This window comes from Narcine bancroftii, chromosome 14 (genome assembly GCF_036971445.1).
Source record: "Narcine bancroftii isolate sNarBan1 chromosome 14, sNarBan1.hap1, whole genome shotgun sequence".
Taxonomy (NCBI): domain Eukaryota; kingdom Metazoa; phylum Chordata; class Chondrichthyes; order Torpediniformes; family Narcinidae; genus Narcine; species Narcine bancroftii.
In genome coordinates, this window is record NC_091482.1 from 44,319,392 (window position 1) to 44,339,787 (window position 20,396).

The window sequence follows — 20,396 nt, forward strand, 5'->3', positions numbered from 1 at the left end:
TTGCATAGGACTTTCACAATTTTATGGAAATAAGATTCCTTCCAATTCTTCTGAAGTCCAGCAATTATAGTCCCAGGGAGGTAACTATTTTCAGAGCAAGATCTCAAAGACTGTAATTTCCGGATTGCTTCTTGTGCCATGAGTTAGGATAGGAATGAAATGATGAGTCAGATGAATGCATGGCTGAAGGAGGAGTATGGGCTTTAGGTTCCTAGATCACAGAGATATTTCTGAGGAAGGTGGGATCTGCACAAATGGGAAGTGCTGCACCTAAACCAGGTCAGGACCAACATCCAAAGGGGGAGAATTGTTGTGCTAATGAGGACAATGCAGAGTTGTCAGGGGAAGTGGCTCAGAGTAAATGTTTCGATGGGAAATGTGGTCACCTGGAGAAAAGAGTTAGCAAGTCCAGGAGACAGAGCAGGAGGATAAATGCACAAGAGAGGAAGAGAGCTAAATTCCATCTACAGTATTTTAATGCAAGTCTCACAAGTTTTTTAATTTTTAAAATATCTACCAACTTTTAAATTTAAATTTAGACATACAGCACGGTAACAGACCCTTTCAGCCCACAAGCCAGTGCCACCCAATTACACCAAATTAACCTACTGTGACAGAGTATAAAGAGGTGTTTGGGAGATAAATTGAAAGATTTGTTCGAGCAGGTCACACACAGACACTTTAAAACACAGAATTTTTGCAGGAGTTTTACAGTGCTCACAGATTCACATGGACTGTTTGCAAATGGCAACAATTTAGCAACTTTCTGGGCAGCTTTGTCTGAAAAACAGTTTGCTGTCTGGATGAGCATGTGATCTTTGCAGGCAGAGAGAGAACAGCTTTGCTAAGAGAGGAGAGACAGAGCCTTTGGTTCCAGAGAGACAAGCTGGCAAGTTTTGGAAGACGGCCTGGTCAAAGGAGAGGACTGGCTGTCTGGCTTTTCCCTTTGAATAGGTGAAACAGAAAGGAACTCTGTGGTGACCTGAAAGAAATAAATTATCATCCGGAGAACCCTGGAAGGGGGCAAGTTTCGTCAGCAAGACATTGGAGTGGCTGATTTAAAAGGAATCAGTCGTGGATGTCCTGGAATGAGAAAACTCTCTCTCTGAAAACCAACAAGAACCTTCCTGAGTGGTAATCATTTACCAGTTGAGTACCAAAGCCTGGTGAACTTTATTAATGCTAACTTCTGTGCCCAGTACAAGAATTGCCTGCAACCAATGAGATTGGACTCTGAACCAAATAACTTTTCTAAACTTGTATACACATTACACACACGTGCACTTAAAATTAGAGGGGGCTAAGTAGGTTAAGTAAGTCAATAGAGATAACTTAAAGTTTGATTATGTTTTCATGTTTAAAAGCAACTTTTGCTTAAGTAACCCTTTGTATTGGTACATATCTATTGCGCTGGGTTTTGGGAACTGGACTTGTAACACTGCAATCCCAGTACATTTTTGAAGGGATGGAGGAAACTAGAGCACCCAGAGAAAACCCACAGACACGGGAAGAATATACAGATTTGAGCCCGGGTCTTTGGTGCTGTCACAGCATTGCACTAACTGCTACACTAACCGCACCACCCTAAAAGGTAAAATAAAGCTTTACTAATACAGAGGACTACAACATTGCTACCACTTGATTAAAGAAATGTCAAGACTGGTATCTCAAAATTCCAAGGTTTGGACCTTTCAGGCAAGAAAGGGGGAGTAAAAGGAAAGGAGTCAGTGTGGCTGCAAGGCGAAGCCACGGACAACACTCATTGACTGAAAAGACTCTCTTTTGCTTCTTTTTCTCTTGAACTGTGAGGGTGCCAGGCAATACTAAGTCGTGACATTGGATCTTTTCCTGAGGAACATTGCTGATCAAGTGGAAGTAGCGACAATGGGAGAGTACTGAGATAGTGGCCATAACTAGTAAAAGAAGCTGAGAGGTGACCTTGTAGAGGTTTATAAAATCATGAGGGACATGAATAAAGTTAATGCTCACTAATGTTCGCAAGAGTAGATGATTTTAGAACGATGGGGCAGATGGGAATGAGCTGCAGGAGAAACCTATAGAAACTTGAACAAGTTTGATATTCAAAAGACATTGAACAGATACATTTATTTATTTCGACATACAGTATAGTAACAGGCTCTTCTGGCCCATGAGCCTATGCCGTCCAATTAACCTTCAACTCTTGTACATTGTGAAGGGTGGGAAGAAATTGGAGGCAGTCACTGGGAGAATGTCCAAACTCTTTACAGACAGCACTGGATTCAAACATGGGTTGCTGGTACTGTAACAGTGTTGTGTTAACAGCTATGCTAACTGCCCCACGGAGATCAAATGCAGGCAGAATGTCAACTCAGTCAGCATGGATGAGGTGGGTCAAAGCACCCATTGCATGCTGCAAAGCTATAACTATCTCATATGTTTCACAGTGGTTATGAAGAAATATAGGGATGGACTGAGAATAAAGGTCTTCAATCATAAAAAAGCAATTTCATTAACATAAGGAAGGAACTGTCACAAGTAGTTTGAGAGCATCCACTGCAGGCAAGTCAACATCTGCACAGTGGGAATGGTTCAAAAGAAACAGCAGGTGTTTCGGGCTGAATCCTGCAAGGATGAAACCAAGGGTATCGAGAACTGGAAACCCTGAATGTCACAGGATGTTGATGGTTGGATAAAGGGGAAGTATATGGCAAACAGAGAGCACTAAAGATGGGGGAGGGGTTCCATCAGGATGGAGACACTTGAAAAGGAAATTAGAACAAAGAAGGATTACAAAATATCACAGGCACACCAGATTAAGAAAAAACACAGAAATTCTGGATCAACTCAGCCAGTGTCACAACAATCTATTAGAGAAGGGCAATAGTTATAGGGGATTCAATGGTCAGGAGAACAGATAGGGGATTTTGGGAGTTAGGTAGGGAGCTAAAAAGGACCGCAAAGGGGGAAACCTCTGGATTATTTCCTGTCCCACATGATAGTGAGGACAGAAATAGTATCGGGTGGAGGATGAATGCATGGCTAAAGGGGTGAAGTAAGGGGCAGGGATTCAAGTTCTTGGATCACTGGGACTTTTTGGGGGGAGGAGGAACCTGTGCTAAACAGACAGGTTGCATATGAATCCCAGAGGGACCAGGATCATGGCAGGGGCATTTGCTAGGACTACTAAGGGGGCTTTAAACTAGTACAGTTGGGGGGAAGTGGTCCATATAAAGGAGAACCACAAAGAGAAGGTTTGTCCACAACTAGAGGAGGCTTGTAGACAAAGTTTGGGGATGGAGAGACAGGTGATCGAGAAGAAAAAGGACCAGTGCCATGGTGGAGGGGGAATGATGGTAATATATAAGTTGTCTGTAAAGATGGGGACAAACAGAAGGTAAGATGTGGGAAATCTCTGAAATGCATTTGGAGCGCCTTCATCCCTAACATCGAAGTACTCGAGATGGCAGAGGCCGACAGCATCGAGTCCACGCTGCTGAAGATCCAGCTGCGCTGGGTGGGTCACATCTCCAGAATGGAGGACCATCGCCTTCCCAAGATCGTATTATACGGCGAGCTCTCCACTGGCCACCGTGACAGAGGTGCACCAAAGAAGAGGTACAAGGACTGCCTAAAGAAATCTCTTGGTGCCTGCCACATTGACCACCGCCAGTGGGCTGTTAACGCCTCAAACCGTGCATCTTGGCGCCTCACAGTTTGGCGGGCAACAACCTCCTTCGAAGAAGACCGCAGAGCCCACCGCACTGACAAAAGACAAAGGAGGAAAAACCCAACACCCAACCCCAACCAACCAGTTTTCCCCTGCAACCGTGTCTGCCTGTCCCGCATCGGACTTGTCAGCCACAAACGAGCCTGCAACTGATGTGGACATTTACCCCCTCCATAAATCTTCGTCCGCGAAGCCAAGCCAAAGAAAGTATGACGCGGTGGTGATTAGTGAGACTTGGTTGCAGGAGGGATGTGACTGGCAACTAAATGTTCTGGGATTTTCCTGCTTAATGTGTGATAGAATTGGAGGGGTAAGAGGGGGCGGTGTGGCATTGCTTGTCAGGGAAAATATTACAGCTGTGCTGATGCGAGATAGATTGGCGGGCACGTCAAGGGAGGAGGAATTGAATTAAAAAATGGAAAAGGTGTATTATAGACCACCTAGTGGGGAGCGAGAAATAGAGGAGCAAATGTGTAAGGAAATAGCTGAGATTTGCAATAAGCACAGGGTTGTGTTAGTTGCGGACTTTAGTTTTCCAAATATAGATTGGGAAAGATATTCTGTGAAGGGGCTGGATGGATTAGAATTTGTAAAATGTGTGCAGGATAGTTTTTTACAGTAATACATTGAGGTGCCCACAAGAGAAGGGGCAGTGTTGGATCAACTGTTGGGGAATGAGATAGGGCAGGTGACTGAGGTGTATTGAGGAGCACTTCAGATCTAGTGATCATGGTACCATTAATTTCAATCTAATTATGGAAAGGGGTAGGTCTGGTCCAAAGATTAAGGTTTGAGTGGGGGAAAGCCAGATTTGATGAAATGAAAAGGGATTTCAAGGCTGTTTTGGGCTGATTTGTTTTATGAGAAGGAGGTGGAGGAGAATTGGAAGTCATTTAAAGGTGAGATTTTGAGGGTGCAGAATCTTTGTTCCTGTTAGGATAAAAGGCAGGGTCAAATGTTTGAGAGAACCGTGGTTTTCAAGGGAGATTAGGACGTTGGTTTGAGATAAAAGGATAATGGGGAGGACTACATTAAATACAAGAAACAAGGTATGGACGAGATGCTTGGAAAATACATAGATTGTAAAAATAAACTTAAGAAGGAAATTAGGATAGCGAAAAGGTGCAAGGTGGCTATAGCGAACACGGTGAAAGCAAATCCAAAGGGTTTTTAACAAATATGTGAATAGCAAGAGAGTGAAGGATAAAATTGGTCCCTTAGAGAATCAGAGCGGAGAACTGTACATGCAGAGCTGAATGAGTTGGGGGGGATATATTGAATGAGTTCTTCTCTTCAGTATTCACTAGGAAAAAGGATAAGGAATCGTGTAGGGTAAGAGAAGTAAATGGGGTGATTATGGAAAATTAGGGATTAGAAAAGAGGGGGTATTGGAACTTTTGAGGCATATTAATGTGGATGTCCCCAGGTCCCGATGGGATTTTCCCCAGGACCTTGAGAGAAGTCGGGGAGGAAATAGCGGAGGCTCTTGACAGTGATTTTTCAAAAATCACTGAAGGGAGGAGTGGTGCCGCGGGTTTGGACTGTTGCAAACATGGTTCCTCTATTTAAAAAGGACTCCAGGTGTAGGCCCAGCAATTATCAGCCAGTAAGTTTGACATCGGTGGTCAGTAAACTCATGGAAAGTATTCTTAGAGATAATATGTAGAGGGATCTAGAGGGGAAGGGACTGATCAAGGACTCCCAACGTGGGTTTGGGCAGGGAAGGTCAAGTTTGACAAATCTTGTTGAATTTTTTTTGAGGAAGGTTGATGAGGGAAGAGCAGTATGGATTTCAGTAAGGCCTTCGATAAGGTTCCACATGGAAGGTTCATGCACTAGGTATTAATGTTGAGATAGTCAGATGGGTTCAATGGTGGCTTGAAGGTAGATGCCAGAGAGTCATGGTAGATAACTGTCCGTCAGGATGGAGGCCGGTGACAAGCAGTGTGCCCCAGGGATCGGTGTTGGGTCCCTTGTTGTTTGTCATTTACATTAATGATTTGGATGATGGAGTGGTAAATTGGGTTAGTAAATATGCAAACGCTACAAAAATAGGGGGAGTGTGGATAGTGAAGATGGTTTTCAGGGACTGCAGAAGGATTTGGACAGCTTAGAAGATGGGCTGAAAGGTGGCAGATGGAGTTTAATATCGATTAGTGTCAAGTGCTTCATTTTGAGAAGAATCATCAAAACGACTTGTGCAGCGAAGGGGAAGGCACTGAGGAGCAGATATCTCAGAATAATGGCTCTTCATTCTTTGAAAGTGGATTCTTATGTGGATAGAGTGGTAAAGAAGGCTTTTGGTATGCTGGCCTTTATAAATCAAAGAATTGAATATAGGAGCTGGGAGGTGATGTTGAGACTGTTCAAGGCATTGGCGAGGCCAGATTTTGAATATTTTATGCAGTTCTGGTCCCCAACTTATAGAAAGGATATCAATAAGGTAGAGAGGGTGCATAAATTTACCAAAATGTTGCCTGGATTGCAGTATCTAGAATACAAAGATTGAGTAGACTATGTCTTTATTCATTGGAGCATAGAAGCCTGGGGGGGGGGGGGGGGGAGAATTTGATAGAGGTATATAGAGTAGGTGAGATTGGAACGAGGGATCATAAGTTAAGGGTTTGGGGGCAAAAATTTAGAAGTAACACGAGAGGGAGTTTCTTCACGCAGAGAGTGGTGGATGGTCTTCCAGAAGAGGTGGTTGCAGCAGAGTCAATTTTGTCATTTAAGAGAAGGTTGGTTAAGTGTATGGATGTGAGGGGATTGGAGAGTTATGGACAGGGAGCAGGTAGGTGGGACTAGAGGAGATCACTTAAATTGGTACAGACTCGAGGGGCAAAGATAACCTGGTTCCGTACTGTAATTGTTATGTGGTTATATATTACCAACGTTTCAGGCCTGAGTTCTCTTCAAAGTACAAGCAAATGGCAAGCAGCCATCTGTATAAAGACTGGGAGAGAAAGGGGGAAGGCTGGGAGGGGGAGAAGTCCAGACCAACAAACAAAATGTGTTAGTTGGATATGATAAGATAAAAAGGTGAGAATTAGTTATGGTTCTGGGAAAGGGAAGAGAAAAAGAGATGCACACAGACAGAAGGCCCTTTCAGGTGGTCCCTCCAGTAACAGGAGTGGATTTAAAATTGAATTACCTTTTAGATGGCAGCCCTAAAAGGCTGCTACAGCATTAACTGATCCATCTGAAAGGGCCTATTCATATCCAGAGGCACCTCGTAGTGGCTCTGGATCTGAAGGAGGCGGGGCGACTGGTGCCGCAGCACCACCTGTCATAAATATGCAGCATAGCAATGGTCGTCTTCCCTACCCATAATCCCCCACACAGATGGAACTGCTGTTTCCCACAACAGCCCCTGGCCCAATGTCCCCCGCCCCTGCCCTGACATCCCCCAATTGCTGCCCCTGCCCTGACGGCCACCACCAACCTCCCCTCCCCAGTGGGGTGGAGGCTGTCGGGCAGTTGTGAGTCATCTGCCCGCCCACAGGCAGCCACTTATAGCAGCTCCACATTCAGGTGTGTATATAGAGCATAGCACTCCGCCAATTATCCCTCCCAGAGGAAGGATGGCGTCGACACCTCAGAGGTGCTTCTGCTGCATTCAGGTGAGTATGTCTTTAGCCACAAGGGGGGAGATTATGCAGCTTTACAAGGGGGTGTTCAGGCCACCTTAAAGGGCCTAGGGAGAGGGAGAGAGAGTGAGAGAGAGAGCACACAAGCTGGGAGAAAGGCGACAGGGGAAGGAGGATGTGGTTCAATAGAAACTGGAGAAGTTGATGTTAAGGCCATCCAGCTAGAGGGTGCCCAGATGCAAGATGAGGTGCTGTTGAATAGGAAGGTGTCTATGAGTCCACATAGGACAAAATAATAACCGAGAAGGTCCAATGAGGGTCAATATGTGCATAGAGCCACAAGCTTTTGGAGAGGTCCTAAATTAATCTTTTTCCCCCCTGACATTCACAAAAAAAAATTTTTTTTGATGGAGATTTCAGTGAAAGGGAAGAAAAGGCTTGGACAAGTCTCCATAAATAAAGTACTCAATCCTTTAGTAGACTTCATACATATAAATACTCAGGGGTGGATGGGATTTAACTAGACTGCTGTGAGAGGTAAGAGAAATTGCTATGGCTCTAGCTGAAATGTTGAAGTTTACTTTATTGTCATCTGATTGCACAAGTACAACCTGACGAAATAGCATTCTCTGGTCCTCAGTGCAAAACATGCAGACACAAAAACCAGACGTAACACACATGCAGATAAATAATACATATGCAGGACAAATATTTCAACTTTAAAAATAAATAAAGTTTCATGAATATGAGAGTCTTGCATGGTTAATGCAAGCCATTCCTTTGCTTGTTCAGTAGTCTCACTGCCCAAGGGAAGTTGCTCCTCAGCCTGGTGGTGCTGGCTCTGATACTCCTGTTTCTCCTCCCGATGGGAGCAGCTGAAAGATGCTGTGTGAGGGGTGGAAGGAGTCCTCAATGATTTTGTGCGTCCTCTTCAGATAATAATCCCAGTAGATTCTGTCAATGGGGAGGGGGGGAGGGTGAAGGGAGAGACTCCAGTGATCCTCCATGCCACTCTTAAGGTCCTGTGGATTGACCTCTGATCTATTTCTCTGCAGCAATCATCCAGTGTGATGCAGCCAACCAGGACACTCTCAAAAGAGCTTCTACAGAAGGCTAATGGTGGCCAGTAACTTTGCCTGGTTCAGTCTTCTCAGGAAGTTGCACCTTTCTGACAGTGAGGAAATATTGATGAAGATAAGTGAACTCCAAGGATCTTGGTGTCCTCCATTCCTTCTACTACAGAGTTGTGATGTGTAGTAGAAGATGGACGTCACTGGTCCACCTAAAGACCATGATCATCTCCTTCGTCTCTTCCACGTTGAGACTCAGGTTGTTACTCTCGCACCATTTCACAAGATTTTTCACCTCTTCTCTGTCATGTGATTCATCGTTGTTGGTGATGAGACCGATGACTGTTGCATCTTCTTCAAAATTAATGACACTGGGAGCTGGATCTGGCGATGCAGTCGTGGGTCAGTAGCGTGAACAGCTTAGCACACGGGTCTGAGATGCTCCAGAGCTCAGCGTGCTGGTGCTTGACATTCTGCTACTGACCCGGACTACAGACTGTAGTCTTTCCATTAGGAAGTCCAGGAACCAGTTACAGAGAGGAGCATTGAGTCCCATTGAGGACGCCACCAGCTTTGAGTTTCAGACAACTCGAGTACAGCAAAAGGGTGGTAGGGCAAATCATGGTAATTACAGATCTGATATACAAATAAATAGTTTAGACCTTTAATAAATAGATCTGAGAGCCTATTGTCAGTGGTAGGGAAGTTATCAGAAACAATTCTGAGGAACAGGGTTAATGAAGGCAGGGACTCATCAGACAGCCGGCAGATTTGTCAAGGGCTGATCCCATCTGACCAATCTGATTATATTTTAGGAGATGCAAAATGTATTGATGAGGGCAGATGAGGTCCACGGGGACTTCAGTAAGGCCAACATAGAAACATAGAAGATAGGAGCAGGAGTAGGTCATTCGACCCTTCGAGCCTGCTCCGCCATTCAACGAGATCATGGCTGATCTTAAAGTTCAGTACCCCGTCCCCGCCTTCTCTCCGTAACCTTTAATACCCTTATACTGAAGAAATATATCTAATTCTCTCTTAAATATATTTAATGAACCTGCCTCTACTGCCTTCTGTGGCAATGAATTCCACAGATTCACCACCCTCTGGGTAAAGAAATTCCTCCTCATCTCGGTCCTAAATGGTTTGCCTATTATCCTCAAACTATGGCCCCGGGTTCTGGATTTTCCCATCATTGGAAACATCCCATCTGCATCCATTCTGTCCAGTACTGCCAGAATTTTATATGTCTCTATGAGATCCCCTCTCAATCTTCTAAACTCCAGGGTTCCACAGGTGAGACAAAAGGGTTGAGCCCATGGGATCCAGAATTGGCTTGGCAATAGTAGAGGGTAATGGCAGATGGTTTTCATTATTAGATGCTTATGGCTCCACAGGGCCCAGTGCTGGGACCCTCACTGTCTGTAATGTACATAAATAATTAGAATGTGGACATAGAAGACAGGATCATTAAGTCCAGAGATGGCATGAAGATTGGTGGAGATATTAACAATGTGGAGAGTTGGGCTACAGTATGATATCAATGTGTTAATAAAATTGGGTGAGAAATACTTAATTCTGATAAATGTGAAGTGATGCTTCTTGTGAGCAGAAATGAAGCTAGGACATATACCATGAGTAGCAAGGTTCTGGGCAATATCATGATACAGTGGCTCCTTGGCATGCAAATACAAAGATCCAGCAAGGTAGCAGCACAGATGATTGTTTTAAGAGCATATGGGATACTGGCCTAATTATCAGGGCATTTAATATTAGTGCAGGGAGGTGGTACTCCTACTTTAGAAAGCATGGGTCAGATCACAGGTGGAGTACTGCATACAGTTTTGGTTACCATGCTGTAGAAAAGGTGTAGTAGTGGTGAAGAAGGCAACAGAAGAGAAACAACAAGGTGTTGACTGGGACAGCGCATTTCAGTGATGAAGAGAGAATGGAGAGAGGCTCCTTCTATTTTCCTGCAGTGGGGGAGGTTAAGAGTGGACAGGATTGAGGTATATAATGCTGAGAGTAATATACAGATAGGGGAGAATGCAGGAAACCTTTTTTCCTCAGAGATGAACAAAACTAGATTTAAGATAAGGGGCAAGCGACGTAGAGGGTATCAGAGGGAAGAACTTTCACTCAGCGAGTGGTACCTGGAATGCACCACAGAGATTGATGGAAGCTGAGTCACTGACAGCCTTTAAGAAATGTCTCGACAAGCACTTGAATTGCTCACACAGAGGCTACAAGCCTAGTGCCAGAACATGGGTTTGATACAGATATACATCTTTTGGTCAGTGTGCATTATCATTTCCATGCTCGAGGGCGACAACCTTTTACAGTAGGAAAAAGGAATACACTGAATTGATCAAAATTCTCTGTACTACGGCATCTCCTGGTTTCTCAGCTCCCTCAACCAATCACAGTACTATTGATAAAAAGGAAGGTGTGAGAATGATAATGCATCCTTCTGTATGTGCTGGTCACACCAGACAGTATATCAGATGTACCTTCTGTGTGTGCTGGTCACACCAGACAGTATATCAGATGTACCTTCTGTGTGTGCTGGTCACACCAGACAGTATATCAGATGTACCTTCTGTATGTGCTGGTCACACCAGACAGTATATCAGATGTACCTTCTGTACGTGCTGGTCACACCAGACAGTATATCAGATGTACCTTCTGTATGTGCTGGTCACACCAGACAGTACATCAGATGTACCTTGGGAAAACAGAGCGGATGTCATTCTCTCAACTACAGAATCCCTGAAAATGTTGACAAGCTCATGCAGAACTACAACTCAATCAGACATCAAAAAGTGCAGGAAAAGGGAGAATGGATTTACTTGTTTGTGTTCATAAACAGAGGTAATATGAGACTGGAGACCACAGCACTGGTGGTGAAGACAGCGAAGGTTGGTCAAGAGAGGCAGAGAAGCATCTGCAGGACTGTGTTGAATTGGTGGACTGAAATTTATTCAAGAACTCATCCACTGACTTGAATAAATATGTAACAGGTGTCACCGACTTCAACACCTTCATGGATGAGTGCCCACATGCAAATATGGGTTGTTCCCCAGCCAGAAGCCCTGGATGAATCAGAGAATCCGCAACCTGCTGGGGGCAAGACGTTTAAGGCCGGGAATCGAGATCTTCACAAGATGTCCAGGTATGGCCTGCAGAAGGCCATCTCTAAAGCAAAGTGGCAATTCCAGAGAGAACCAGAGACAGATAAACACCAGTTATGGCAGAAAGTGCAGGCCATTACGGTCTACAAAGCAAAGGTGAACATCATAAATGGCTGCGATGCTTCACTACCCAATGATCTGAACACCTTCTATGCCCTCTTTAAGAAGAGCCAAATAATGCCTGAATCCCTGAAAAGGCTGAGGACCCTGTGATTTCTGTCTCTGAGGGTGACATCAGAACATCATTCAAGAGGATGAACCCTCACAAGGCATCAGGCCCCGACAGCGTACCAAGTAAGGTAGTGAAATCTGCACCAACCAATTAGCCAGAGTGTTCACAGACATTTTCAGCCTCCCATTGTGGCAGTCAGAGGTTCCAACCAACTTCAAAAGGATGTCAATCATCCCGGTACCCAAGAATAGTAACGTGAGCTGCCTCAATGACTACCGCCCAGTAGCACTAACTTCTACTGTGATGAAATACTTCGAGAGGCTGGTCATGGACAGAATTAGCATGTACCCAAGATCTGGACCCACTGCAATTCACCTATTGTCACCATTGCTCCACAGTAGATGCAATATTGCTGACTCTCCACTCAGCTCTGGATCACCTTGAAAACAGCAACTCATACATACGGCTGCTCTTCATAGGCTGCAGCTCAGCCTTCAATACCATTATTCCCTCAGTGTTGGTTAAGCAGCTACAAACTCTAGGCCTCTGTACCCCACTCCGCAACTGGATCCTTGACTTTCTCATCGGAAGACCACAGTCAGTACGAATTGGAAACAACTCTTCCTCCTCACTGATTATCAACACAGGTGCACACCAAAGATGCATGCCTAGCCCTCTACTCTACCAAGGAGATGATTTTGGACTTTAGGAGGAAGTCAGGGTGAAGGTGAACCCTCACAAGCCCTCATTGAGGGCTCAGTAGTGGAGAGGGTCAAGAACTTCAAATTCCTGGATAGCAACATCTCTGAGGATCTGTCCTGGAGCCTTCACATTGAAGCAATCACAAACAAGGTTCACCATAGGCTATGCTTTGTGAGGTGTCGTAGGTTATTCAGTATGTCACCAAAGACTCTCAAAAACTTCTACAAGTGTACAGTGGAAAGCATTCTGGTTGGTTACATCACTGCCTGGTATGGGGCCACCAACACTCAAGAATAAACTCCAGAGGCTTGTTATCTCGGCCTGCGACAGAGGCACCAATCTTCACTCCATCAAGGACATCTACATGAGGCGGTGTCTTAAAAAAAAAAGCAGCCTCTATCATCAAAGACCCCCACCACCCAGGCCAATTCCTCTTCCCCTCTTCACTCTGCTACCATTGAGGAAAAGATACAGGAGCCTAAAGACAAGCACTCAGCGGCACAAGAACAGCTTCTTCCCCACTGCCATCAGATTCCCAAATAATTAATGAACCAAAGACACTTTATTTTATTGCTGATATTAATGTTGTATGATATTGTTGCAAAACACCAAATTTCATGACTTGTTCATGACAATAAATCCTGATTCTAATATGAAGAGGGTGGAGACTGCAAATTCCCTTGACCCTGATCTATCATTCAACTCAATGAAAGCTGGTAATGTAATTCAAGTCCACTTTTTCTAATGACATTTCCTTAATCCTCTTAATGTCCAAAATCCTAAGTTTCCAGAACTAAACATAGAAAATTAGATTTTGTTTTTGATCTAGAGATACAGCATGGTAACAAGTCCTTCCAGCCCATGAGCCAATGCGACCAATTAACCATAGATTTGTAAAAATTTGTTGAATGTATTTAATTCCTGAAAGTCTATTCAATCACTTTAAAAATTTCTGTTTGTCTAATTGAAATATTTAATAAATTATTAAAAATTAATTACTTCACATTTAAAAACCATTAGAAGTAACTGACTGTCAGAAACATTGTTGAACGTCAACATTTGTCACAAATGACTGGAGCCCTGCTGACCATGAAGCCGTCGAGTAGTCTGGCAGCAGAATGCATCATTGGAGACCCCTGCCACATCAAGATCATGTCAGCAGAGCCTGAATGTTGCAGGTCACAAGAGTGGCCCTCCAAATTTGGACCAGATAAACATGGCATGCACTAACTTGAGCCCGTGCCAACAAGGTTTGGCCACGGTTAAATAGGAGGTGGAGAGTGAGCTGCCAAGGTGCTTAGCTTGGAGGTAAAGATTGTGTGTGATGTCGAGGTAAAGTGTATGCTGGAACATTTTCTAAATTTGCAGGGCCCGCTCATCAACTGTGCAGCATTTACTATCCATTCCAAACCACTTCAAAGGGCATTTCCCATGCGCCCACATTGACACGGGTTTAAAATCCAGTCAGACAGCCATTTAGGATAGCAGACCTTTCCCCTCCCTCCCGTCAAACATGGAGTCATTATGATCCTCAAATTTTATAGCTACAATTAGAGATGCAAGCAGTTTATTCCAGATTTATTGAATCACTTCACATTGCCTTCTTCAATGCATGGGGATTGCAACTTGTACTTCCAAGTGTGTCCCAACATCAGTCCCAGACACCACTAACTCACTGCACCCTATCGTGGCTCAAACCTCACGATGACATTTTAGGCATTGTTTTTCAAGTAGCCTGATATCAGAGGCAATCGGGAGGATTAGATGGTGTTCAGGACACAGTACTTCCTGGAAAGTAACTTCGTTTAATCTTGTATTAAAAAAGGTGCAAATATACAAACAGTGCTCCACAGGGAGATGGTATGAAGTGGAGTAAATGTCACGTTAAGAGTTAATATCAAGTGCAGCAGCTGAGTCAATACTTGAAAACAGTTTCACCTCTAGCGGAGTTTCCAGGCTTACTCCAATTCTAATGTGGACCACAGAGAAAGATCACGGAAATTCATAACCAACACTATTGTCAAATATGACTCTCCACCAAAATTGTGGAAGAAATCAGATCTGGTTGAAGCTCACTCACTTTAGAATTTAACTAAGATGTATTTCTTGCATCCAGAAAGCATACATTCACTACCCATCATAAAATTATATTTAAAAATACACACCCACAAATGTGGCCCACGTATTCATGATCAATCAAGTAATTGAACAGACCTGCTACTTTCAGGGGATTAGTAGAGTCTTATTGTAGTTGAATTCTATACTTAAGTTTTACAAAATAAGTTAGAGAGGAAATTTTTAAAAATCAGTCAGGCGCACAATCCGGTAATCTCTGCATCCGATTCAGATCTGGAATGTGGAGATAAAAACCAGAGGAAATGCCTTCTCAACAAATACAGCTGAAATGTTTGTTTCCATCGCAATATTGAATCACAGGATTCCTGTTACACTGAACCAGGCTCATCAGGTTTATGCCAGTCCCTCTCTATAGTCTATATCCAATCTGACTGGTACTATTTCATTGAACAATGTTGTCTGTGTCTTTGCCACAAATCATCTCATCTAAATAGATTTTCGGGCAGCACAGACAGCATAGCTATTACAGAGCGACCCATGTTTGAATCCAGCTCTGTCTGTAAGGAGTTTGTACATTCTCTCCATGTCTGCATGGGTTTCCTCTCACATTCCAAAGATGTATAGGGTTGGTAGGTTAATTGGTCAGATGAGTTTATTTGGGTAGGTGCAGACTCGCGGGCTGTATCTCCAAACTTTAAAAAATACTGTATATTTTGGCATACAAGTTGAGTCTTGAAACCCTCAAGAAGCTTTAAAAAAAATAGGGGGTTGTGGTGGGTTGACATACGCCAGATACACTTTTGAGACCTTAAATTCAACTTTTTAAAAAACGCTCAATGTCGATTCAGTGTACAAGTCAACCCTCGAAATGCCAAAAAAAATGACAAATTTTCATGCTACCGCAACATTAGAATGACATTTTTATTTTAAAAAATTTGGGATCCTTCAAAATTCACTATCGTCTTCTGAGACAAAGATTGCAGCAAGCACATCCAGAGTCTCATTGCTTAAACTCTCATCATACGAGTCCCAGTCTGCATCTGATGTTGTCAGTGTCCCACAATAAATCATCTGACATACCATCCATTGCACAAGAGACAACGCTCCTTTTAAACACTATTATACAGCATCTACTTCTACTTTATCCCATGCTTTGAGCACAAGGCACACAGCACACACATCAAGTGACGCAGCACACAATTTTGTGAACGATTTTTCTGCACTTGTCATTCAAGTATTGCACTCTTCACGTACATGGTCTTTAAATAGCTTGTTCAAGCAGACAATGAGAGATTGCAATAGAGACATCAAACCACCTGAAATAACTGCCATGCAAGTATTATTTAGTGCTAATTTACTTTTAGTGTTCTCAGTTAAGTGGCTATGAAACATATCCCAAACCAGCAAACTCTTTGCGTAAAATGCCTGGCCACCTGTTCCACACATTGACTATCCATAGTTTTAAATAATTTTCATCCATCTTTTTTCATGAAAATGTGCAAAAATACCTGCAGGGAATCTCATTTTCAATTTAATCTTGCATTTGAAGATTATCGTGGGTCATAACTTTGTCCCGTCGGCCATGCATGATAACATCACAGTAAACCTGATGTTACAAGCCCAGAGGACCCCAAAACCCAGCAGCAATAGATATTCACCAAGACAATGGTTATTTAAACAAAAGTTGCTTTTAATTCTTTAAACATAAGCACACGTGTATGTAATGTGTGTGTAAGTTCAGAAAAGTTCTTTGGTTCACAGTCTAATCTCACTTCTCATTCCTCCAAATTCACAGGGTTCTCCAGATGATAACCTTTCTTTCAGGTCACCACAGAGTTCACTTATTCCAAGTGAAACATTAGACAGCCAGTCCTCTCCTCTTGCATGAACCACAAGGGCTTTGGCCAAGCTGAAATAAGAACCCCTCTTCCAAATTGGGTTTTCCACAAGCTTGCCCACTTGTCCTGTTCCAGTCCCAGCTGCTGTTGCTGGCTGTAACACTGTCGAACTGATATCTGTCACTCTCTCTCTGTGAGAGAAAGCCTGTTTGACTCCCTCTGCTTGCAAAACCACACAATCCTCTTAAAACAACTCCTGCAAAAGTTGTGGAGCCGATATGTCTAGCATTAGCAGAGCTCCAGTATTTCAAATAAGATCTGTTTTAAAGTGTTTGTATGTGACCTACTCTAACAAACCTTTCCCAATTTATCTCCCAAAAACATATCTATATCTGTCACACTGGCCTTTACGTGGCCTGTACTTCAGGCTTTCAGTTTTCACTCCTTTACATTCCATTGTTCTATTGTCTATCGTGTCAAAATTCACAGGGGCTTCAACCATGTTTCCAATATTTGCCAATGGAAATTGGTGTTTCTGCCAGTTTGCATAAAATTTACAACTTTATGATGAAGATATTTTGGTAGTTTCTGTGGAATTTTTGTTTTTTGTCATAATACCAGACTTCTCCTATTCATGAAACGGTTGCACCAGCCTAATGAAGCTTCAAAATCTTAACTGCGTTCTGAGTGCGGCTTTGCCCAGTTCAGTACAAATGTTCTTGTTTTTTTTGGGGTGACTGTAGCAATTTTGTCTCCGTTCATCTTCCTATTCTGCAACATGATTATCCAACTCTAGCTAAAGAACATTTCTTCTTTAGTATTTTTCTTAAAGCATCTTCTTTCTTTCTCCAATCTTTTACTAATTCTCATATCTCAAATTTTCTTACAACAGCATAGTTGCTGAATTTCTTGGTCATTTCTATTACTTTTAACTTAAAACTCGCTTCATCTTTTGTTGGAGGCTCCATGATAACAACCACCCTCAGGTAACGTACAACAGCTCAGTCATCCTGACTGGGGGGGCTGGGGGGGGGGTCAATTTATATGCCCGATATATGACAAAACCATGAAAATTGGCTGAAAATGGGGACCTGACTCAACTGAATGTCGACGTTTACATTGAATCTGTCTGATGGAAAAAACAGCTGAATTTTTAAACCTGCATGTTTAAATCTATACAGTGCCAATCTAGAAAGTTTTAAAAAGCTTCAGTGTGTATCTAAGGTACAGTACCTTGAATGCCATAAAATTATATCTTATTTCCTGATACTAATATTGCAGGAAGGAAGGGGTGGCTCACAATGACTAATCCAACAAACTGGATCACCCACATTATTTAAACAATGTGGTGCCTCAGACTCACGTGAAAGGGAAGGTGCACACATCAGCCCTGTGACATTAAAATAATCTATTATTGCACAATGTCAGATACAAAACTTTAAAGCTTGTATTAAAAATGCACCATTCAGAAATGGCCAGTTTTTTTCCCCATTTTCAGGATCTTGCTGGTAAGGACAATTTGCAGGTTAATTGGTCACGTGTATTTAGGCGGTGTGGACTCTGTTACTGTGCTGTATCTCTAAATTAAAATTATTGCAAAAGAGGAGTCAGTGCCATTATCTGTAGCAATGACACCAAGCTGTTTTCTGGCTAGTCTGTGGAGTAGTTCTTTGAATTCAGACACCATGTTATCATGGAGGATTTTGCAAAGCTGAGTAGACTGGAGGAACTTTGCCGTATCTGAATTCTGTGGCTCTGTCAATGCCAATTGTCCAGACAGCTGTAATTCTTCTCTGACCAAGACAACAACTTGGGTTTTCATTTACTTCCAAGGAACATTAGAGAACAGGATGAAAATTTACAACCCAGTAGTTCCATTGCTTTCACCACCAACCAGAAATTCTACATTCCTGTAACTGTTGTAGTGGGACATGGAGCAGGGGTTCTAGATGATCAATAGAGTATGGGAAAACATCTCTCCAGTTCTAGTTCTCAAATTTGGTTTGCTTACTTTAAAAAAAAATGACATGCTTACTATCCTCAAAAGAATCACCTCGTCCTAAGTTCCTTGGTACACAGATAACAACTCCAGAGTTTCTAGCTGCTGGTTTGGGTTCCAATGCCCAAACACGTACCTGGCTCCCAAAATATCCTTCTTGGCCAGGCCAATTCCAGCTAAAATCTGCACCCGGAGTATTCGAGATCCGTCCTGCAAACGATAGATAACGTACATCAGCGACCAAGTGACAGGGGTGTTCCGCCTGACACCAGAATTCAGGGCCCCACACTGGGAAACTTTGGGGTCTGAAGTTGTCGGTACCCCCATCCCCAACCTGGGTGCAGGCCTGCACTGTAGACCCGGTGTCACCCACCTCCCAGGAGGGAGGGAGGAGGGGGGGGGAGGAGGGAGGAGGGGGGGGGAGGGAGGGAGGGAGAGAGGGAGGGAGACCCCCTCCAGGGAGGGAGGGAGGAGAGGGGGGGAGGAGAGGGGGGAGACCTCCTCTGGTCCATATGACAGTCCAAGACCCCCCCCCCCCCCGAGTGTCCGCGCTGCGCCATCAGCCCGCCGGCCATTACCTCGTCAGCGGGCAGCCCGCGCACCTCGGCGGCCGCAGCCATCTGTGCGGCGGGGGACGAGCGGACACCCTTCTTCCTCTGGTGGCGCGCCTCCCCGTGCTCGTGCCCCGTCCGCAGCGCTCTTCCCGAGCACGCCCGTGCAGCGCCGACGTCATCCCCACACACCAGCCCGGCCCCAGATCACGTGGGGCAAACATCGAGGCGGTGGGGGGTTCTGGCGGCAGACTCGGGGTTTGGCGGAGGGAGTCGTCAACCCACGTGACGTTGTGATTGTTACAGTGTCGCTGCGTCTGGAGTGTCCAAACCTGAGGTGGGAGGTGGACAAAAGCATGATGGGCAGAACCTTCCACCTCTCCCCCCCCCCTTACCAATCCCAGAGCGGGGGTCCAGGCCTTGGGCTGGGATAATATGAACTATTTTGTAATTGCGTAAGAACACATGGTTCTCACTGGAGTGCACCACTGTGGGGTAGATGTATATGTGAATGTTGTCAGAAATAAAACTTCTCACACATGAGTCTCTTTAAAACTGATGACACGACAAGCTTTATTTACAAGTCTGCAGAGTTGGACTCAACTGGTTTCTCACCAGTTAAGCCCCGATACATACAGTGCATTGATTTTTATACCTTTATTATTTGCCCTTCCCCTTCTTATTAATACTGTTTTAATTGGTTAGTATAACAAAAACATTCTAAGTATAACTGCATTTTTAATTATCACGTTCGTTACGTACGCTGTGAACTCTACATACACTAAATTCTGTTTCTCACACTTCTTATCAATCCTTTGTCTCCTGCATGTCTCTCACTATGACCATGAAAAGATAGGTTTAAAAAAACATATTCAGCAGCTCCTTCTGTCCTTGACTGCTAGTAAACTCTCTGTCCGTTCTGGCTTCCCTGTTTATGATTAATCATCACATTTTAACTTAAGTCTTTTTAACCTAAATTCTCTATATCACAATCCACCCCTTTCTCTCTTTAAAATGTGTTGAATATATGTATAGATATGAATGGGGATTCTGTTAGGAATTAAAGTACCTTTAAAGAAATTGCTCGAGACAAAAATTGAGAACAAAGAACATTTATTACTACAACAATGCAAAGTTGGGTGCTTCCCCTTACCCTGGGAATACACACACACACTGGGGCTCACCCAACTTTTATACAGTTGATTTCAGTGTAGGAATACCCTCCCCCTTACATTCTTCTGCCTCCTGCTGGAGAGGTTTGGCATTAGGCAATCCTGCCTGCCTACGTGCAATTTCAGTATACTTGGAGAACCAGGGGGGGTATCCTGTCGGTGTCCCTTCATGTCATTGTCCTTATTCACACCTTCCTGATTCTCGGGGCTACAGTCTCTTGATATGCAGAGTTGACTCATTCTATCTAGGGTTGGCTAATTTCATATGTATAAATCTGTGTATGGTTAGCTAATTAGAAATGTATGACTTGGTACTTCTGTCCAGGGCT

At 43.7% G+C, this 20,396-nt stretch overlaps 1 protein-coding gene across 3 annotated transcripts in view; it reads right to left on the reverse strand.

Annotated features, from left to right (window-relative positions):
• LOC138749500 (E3 ubiquitin-protein ligase NEDD4-like) overlaps positions 1-19,163 on the reverse strand; it is a 266,638-nt gene extending 247,475 nt beyond the window's left edge. For 2 of the 3 annotated variants that reach the window (XM_069910912.1, XM_069910911.1), the window contains exons 1-2: positions 18,923-19,163; positions 18,481-18,554 (exon numbers count right to left, since the gene is read on the reverse strand). In XM_069910912.1, coding sequence (XP_069767013.1) covers positions 18,481-18,554; positions 18,923-18,964 — 116 coding nt within the window. In that variant the 5' untranslated portion in view covers positions 18,965-19,163. Of the gene's footprint in view, positions 1-18,480; positions 18,557-18,922 lie in introns of those variants that run through there. The other variant, XM_069910913.1, reaches the window with a different exon arrangement.
• Positions 19,164-20,396: the final 1,233 nt, after the last annotated feature.